Source organism: Oncorhynchus masou, chromosome 24, assembly GCF_036934945.1.
Source record: "Oncorhynchus masou masou isolate Uvic2021 chromosome 24, UVic_Omas_1.1, whole genome shotgun sequence".
NCBI classification, from domain to species: Eukaryota; Metazoa; Chordata; class Actinopteri; order Salmoniformes; family Salmonidae; genus Oncorhynchus; species Oncorhynchus masou.
Window position 1 is genome coordinate 38622422 of NC_088235.1, and position 6811 is coordinate 38629232.

Consider the following 6811-nt stretch of genomic DNA (forward strand, 5'->3'; position numbering starts at 1 on the left):
AATTCCACAAGAGCATCCACCGGAATCGACAAGAATACACAGAACACTAGGGCTGGGTGCTAACATACAAACACAGAGCACAGAACTGAGGGAAACTAAGGGTTTAAATACAATCAGGGGAAAACGAGGCACAGGTGCAAATAATAATGGGGAACAAGGGAAAAAACATAAGGTCAAAAAGCACAATGGGGGCATCTAGTGAACAACCCTGGCCAAATCCTGACAATTAGCCCATAGAAACGCATTGAATAATACTTTTATACATGGAAAAACTGAATGTCCAAAAATAAATCAAAATGAAATATGTTTTGAAGTGCCTGTACTATATCTGAGAGATATAAGAAAACTCAGGACAAAAAAAAGAAAACATGTAGAGACATATTTTACCCCTGGAGTTTTGGCACATTCTATTCCCTATTCACTTCTATTAATTTGAACTTCCTGAATCTTGTGAAGCTTGTGGAGCAAAACAGCCAATGTCCGTTTTCGTGAGAGTCTTAGCTTTCTGTTGTGGGGTCATATTAGGGTCAAACCGTTGACTCTACAGACGTTTTCGTGAAAAGTTTCTCTAGTTACTCTCAGACAATTCTCCAACGTCTGACAAACACTGATCTCATGAAGCGACTGTGTACCGCAAAGGCGAATGGCCAATACTGGCTCAGTGGATTGAGACACAGCCCATGCAAACAACAGGACGTCTCTGGCATAAACACATGGTTCTATTTAATAAAACGTGATGACATCACTGATTTCAGCGCGAGCCAAACTGACACTCTCTCCCACTTTTCAGTTTCCGGGTCAAGGAGGGGAGGAGGACAGAGGAGTCGAGGAGAGGATAGGACTTTTGCTCAATTGAGAATCTCCCCTACTCTTCTTACATAGCCTGTAGTATACTTTGGATGGAAGGGCTGGTACTCCAACTGTAGAGAATACCCTCTCCCTCTTGCGATGACCACTTTTCCATCTTAATATAATTAATGACATCAATAAGATAATATTATTTTCATCTTTTGCCCACATAATCCAGCCTCAGACATGTTGGAGTCATTGTACAAAAACACAGGTAGATTTTGTTTTGTTGGCTTGTTAGTAATGTAAACCCATTCCGGCGGTTCTTCACGGTTAACTGAAGATGAAATAAAGCATGTTCCTCTCTTTAAACCTTAATATCACTGCCCTCAATTTGATCCTCACAATAACAAACCAGCTTCTTGCTATTGGCACGGTGCATCTGTGGAGTGGTAATGGTTTATAATTCCATGCAATAAACGGCAATTAACATGATCACTTGTGCGGTTGGCCACATAGATTAGTATGATGCTTTGCTGAGGCGAGTGATCAGGCTGACTGAGAAAGTGTGAGTGGAATAATAACAAGATTTTTCATGGAGAGAATTGGCCAGGACAGAACAGAACATCCTCTGAAATGAAGGAACAGAGCAAATAAGAGGAGAGCTCCGCTTCCGCAGTCCAGGATGCTGCAGGCCTGCAGCTACAGCTGAGGTGTCATCAAGAAGACGGGAGAAAAGGATGGCCACCTATGTGGGTCTCTCACAGGGATATCTAATAAACACACTGTAAAGAGGTAAACCGTTGACTCTACAGACGTTTTCGTGAAAAGTTACTCTAGTTACTCTCAGACAATCCTCGTGAAGCGACTGAAGACAGGAGAGACCCTCGTGTGCTCCCCCACAGGACCGGTTTCTGTCTCCACTCCAATGGGCCTGGTATGTGGAACAGGGCAACCCATGTACACTACATAGTAACCCATTTGTATGTTAGGGCTGGATTCAATCCGTTTTGCAGAAGATCCGTGTTAAAATGTAAAGGTAATGCAGCAGTTACCGTGAACGCAGTCTCCACGAACACAGAAACATTGCCTTTAAATTTCAATCACTACAGTATAGCGAGGATCTTCCACAATACTTCTGCAATACGGATTGAATCCAGCCCTTAACCTACACTCAGGAAAGAGATCTGAGAAGAAGAAGAAGAAGAAGAAGAAGAAGAAGGAGGCATTAAATGATAAATATATCTTTTGATTGTATTTTGCATGTGAGCGAAAGACAGATTTCAAAACAGAAGCACATCCAACACAGCTGTTAATTCATTCTCAAACATGAGAACAGACCTGCTGATGTTGTGGGAGTTATGATTAGTTTTCGTGTTTGTCTACAATCATAACCATATGTTTTCACTTAAAGATATGCAAGCAAACATCTTGTGAAATGTACAGGCATTGAGACATTGTCTCATTACAGAATTATACATAAAACACATGGGACTCATGAATTTAACAAGCCGCAATCTACGAGATATAGAATAATACATGTCATGCGATAACTGTCTAGGCCTGAAACACAATCAAAAACAGGCACACAATGTGTACTGTTCTTTTTTTATTCACATTTATGTTCCAGATCTTTCCACTACAAGAGGTCGTTTTGTTGGTTACTTCATAATGAAACAACATTATGCCTTCTGGATGACACTTAAACCTGCTAGTAACAAGGCATACAAAAACTTAATCAAATAACGCATGACTTCACAACTGACATTAGGCACAGACTGACACAAACTGTTATTTTGAAAAGACATTTGACTATAACAGTATGCTGCTAGCCATAACAGTAACCATTGGCTAAGGGTAGCTGCATGCCAGATGAGTAATCATTGGCTGCTAGCCATAACACAAACCGTTGGCTATCAGTAGCTGCTAGCCATAACAGTAACCATTGGCTAACATTAGCTGCTAGCCAAAAGAGCAACCAATGGCTAACAGTAACTGCTAGCCATAACAGCAACCATTGGCCAACAGTAACTGTTATTGATTTAAGTAGCTAGCATGCTTCAACAGAATTGTGATAAACTTGTACACTTGATTTTGTATTCTATAATAATATAATGTTCTCAATGATATATCATAATAAAAAAAGAAAACAGTGGAGGAATTGTTACAGTAAAATAAGTTAAGTAAAAACTTTTTGTGCTTTTATTATAAAGATCAGTGACATTTGAAGACAACTAGGACCAGTTTAAATAAAATGTGTCAAATAAACTTTCAAATCAAGGCATTTTTACATAATATATAGCTATTGGTGTATTTTTCAAATGAACCATGAGAATGGAATGTTGTTTTAAGGCCTACAGTACAAGTTTCTAGAGCAGATTTGTTCAAGAAAGTAAAATGGGTGAATCTCAGTCTTTCGCAGTGGAGATTGGATGCATATTTACATTGAAGCATTTTGACTTTGATTTTAATACATTTATTAACAAAAAATCTCCTCTCTCTCCCAATACACCCCCCCCCCCCCCCCCCCACTCCTCCTTTCATGATACATCCATGCAGCTTGGTCAAAAATGTCCTCTTTGCCTCTATGGGCGTCTTCTCAACCTCTGGGGTGCATTCTGATGTGGTCCATTGGTTGTGTTGTTGTTTAGCAGAGCGCACCCAGTGGTCTGACACACACCTGGGACTCCTCGTAGTCCTGGGTGACCTCTTAGTCCAGGCCGGCCTACATGGCCTCTCTCGCCCTCTCGTCCTGTTGTGCCATTGAAGTCTCTACCAGGTCTTCCACGTTGGCCTGGTGGGTAAAGGAGGGGAAATGGCTGTCAGCTAGTGGGTAAGTAATGACTGTACCTAATAACTACTACACTGCTTTGAGGGTTTGCAGTAGACTTTATGTTGACTTCCCATTCCATTTGCATTGGAAAAAGGAAATTATTCAACATGCACCCTTCTACTTAACAAGAAACCAGCATCTGTTGTTAGAGTATATAATAATTACAATAGAACTGGGCCTGTCAAAACTATTGTTGGATTTCCTTTGATAAGCTGTAAATGATTATTCAGACGATAAAAAGGATGCAACGTGAAATGTGACATTACTGTGACATTACCCTTTGGTCCCTGGTCTCTGATATAGCCAGGTAGGCCATGGCCCTTTGGTCCCTGGTCTCTGATATAGCCAGGTAGGCCATGGCCCTTTGGTCCCTAGTCTCTGATATAGCCAGGTAGGCCATGGCCCTTTGGTCCCTGGTCTCTGATATAGCCAGGTAGGCCATGGCCCTTTGGTCCCTGGTCTCTGATATAGCCAGGTAGGCCATGGCCCTTTGGTCTCTGGTCTCTGATATAGCCAGGTAGGCCATGGCCCTTTGGTCCCTGGTCTCTGATATAGCCAGGTAGGCCATGGCCCTTTGGTCCCTGGTCTCTGATATAGCCAGGCAGGCCATGGCCCTTTGGTCCCTGGTCTCTGATATAGCCAGGTAGGCCATGGCCCTTTGGTCCCTGGTCTCTGATATAGCCAGGCAGGCCATGGCCCTTTGGTCCCTGGTCTCTGATATAGCCAGGTAGGCCATGGCCCTTTGGTCTCTGGTCTCTGATATAGCCAGGCAGGCCATGACCCTTTGGTCCCTGGTCTCTGATGTAGCCAGGTAGGCCATGGCCCTTTGGTCCCTGGTCTCTGATATAGCCAGGTAGGCCATGGCCCTTTGGTCTCTGGTCTCTGATATAGCCAGGCAGGCCATGGCCCTTTGGTCCCTGGTCTCTGATATAGCCAGGCAGGCCATGGCCCTTTGGTCCCTGGTCTCTGATATAGCCAGGTAGGCCATGGCTCTTTGCTCCCTCGTCTCCTTCGTCTCCTTGATCACCTGGGAACAAGACACAACGTTCTCAAAACATGAAGGACATCAGGAAAACTCATGAATTTACCACCCCAAAATATGCATGCCCCCGGGACTGAGCTGGTACACAGGAACACGTTGTCCATGTTGATTAACAACCATGTGTTACTGAGATCATTGCTGGATACATTTTAAAAAACGGCTTGTAAAATATTCTTCAATTTCATTAGCTTGGCTGGGGAATTGTACCATAAGTGTGACGTCATTGTTAGGCCCTAAAACAATACATTAGAATTCACCACAAGAACACACACAATGCCATAATTAGTTATGGCTACACATCTGCTTCATTCAACTTTTGGTTGACATGGTATTTCTTTTCATATTTGTAGGCAAATTAAGAACCAGTTTTATTGTTTACTTTTAAACAAATACATATTGATGCACGTCATGACTGATCTAAACATACTGTCATGGGCCCGATTCCAACCCTAGTGTGTAACTGGAACATCATTTTGCTTTTATGCACTTTTCTCTCTATGCCTATTCTGACCTTGAATTTAAGCATGAGAATAACGTTTTATTCACCTGGTATTCGTTTGGGGTGGAGATTGAATAAATTAAGGTGTGGCGGAGGTGTGTCTACAGATTTGCAGTATTCTGACCTTGACGTAATTCCATAATAATTCCACCAAGAAAGCATCAATAGACGAGGGTATAGCCTACTATTGAACACTGTTATCCCTATTATAATTATATGTGTACTAATCTTCCAATATTACCATGGGTTGAAGAACTGAATGTGGCCCTTTTCAAAGCACTGTTTTCTTTCTTTCACGCGTAAAGGCTCTCCAAACCTGTTTTTTATGATTCATAAATACTCTCCTAAACCTAAATAATGTATAAGATCAAAGTATCAATTGGTGCTGAAACAGAGACGAATATGCATATACTGCATTTAGATGGCTTTCTTTCATTGATCCCAAATATCTGAACCTGTTCTCTCATGTCTGTGGGCTAAAATCTAACAAAAAGGTACACCGTATTTAAAGGGATGACTTAAGATGAAAGAATAAAGATAAATGAAAACCCTATTGAATGAAAATCTTTTGGCCAGCAAGTGGGAGGGTTTTCAGTGGTTGAATTAAATGTATTCAGAGCGTGCAAGGTAGCCACACATGCAGAGCGTGTTACATGACTGAATAAGGTAAGAATGCCAAATACTGAAAAGTGCAGAGGAAAGTTTTGTTAGCAAAGCGCCTTATACCACCCACCACTGCGACCTGTATGCTCTAGTTAGCTGGCCCTTGCTACATATTCGTCGCCAGACCCACTGGCTCCAGGTCATCTATAAGTCTATACTAGGTAAAGCTCCGCCTTATCTCAGCTCACTGGTCACGATAACAACACCCACCCGTAGCACACTCTCCAGCAGGTATGTCTCACTGGTCATTCCCAAAGCCAACACCTCCTTTTGACCGCACTTCCTTCCAGTTCTCTGCTGCCAGTGACTGGAACTAATTGCAAACATCGCTGGAGACTTACCTTTCCCTCACTAACTTTAAACATCAGCTATCTGAGCAGCTAACCGATTGCTGCAGCTGTACATAGTCCATCTGTAAATAGCTCACTCAATCTACCTAACTCACCCCCATATTGTTTTTATTTACTTTGCTGCTCTTTTGCACACCAGTATCACTACACATCATCATCTGCTCATCTATCACTCCAGTGTTAGTCTGTTAAATTGTAATTACTTTGCTACTATGGCCTATTTATTGCCTTACCTCCTCATGCCATTTGCACACACTCTATATAGCCTTTTTTTGTATTCTATTGTGTTATTGACTGTATGGTTGTTTATTCCCTGTGTAAATCTGTGTTGTTTCTGTCGCACTGCTTTGCTTTGTCTTGACCAGGTCGCAGTTGTAAATGAGAACTTGTTCTCAACTAGCTTACCTGGTTAAATGAAGGTGAAATAAAAAATGTAATTTAAAAAAAATGCAGAGATCAATTTCGTTCTGTCAGTCATTCATTTGCACAGTATTTCTCACCTGGCTGTCCTTGTTTGTCTTTGTCTCCCACCTCCCCATAGAATCCTGGTTGTCCAATCTCTCCATTCATACCGTCAATACCATTACCGCCTTAAAACCACATCAATCTATAGCCTTGAGTAAGGTGCAGAGCTT

The 6811-nt window shown here is 41.9% G+C and overlaps 1 protein-coding gene across 1 annotated transcript; it reads right to left on the reverse strand.

The window, feature by feature from the left end:
- Positions 1-3514: 3514 nt before the first annotated feature.
- LOC135511380 (uncharacterized) lies at positions 3515-6762 on the reverse strand. The gene is made up of 3 exons (XM_064932913.1): positions 6677-6762; positions 3900-4649; positions 3515-3583 (listed from the first exon to the last, which is right to left on the reverse strand). Exons 1-3 carry the CDS (start codon positions 6740-6742, stop codon positions 3515-3517), a joined length of 885 nt encoding a protein of 294 aa, XP_064788985.1. The 5' UTR covers positions 6743-6762.
- Between the last annotated feature and the right edge of the window lie 49 nt (positions 6763-6811).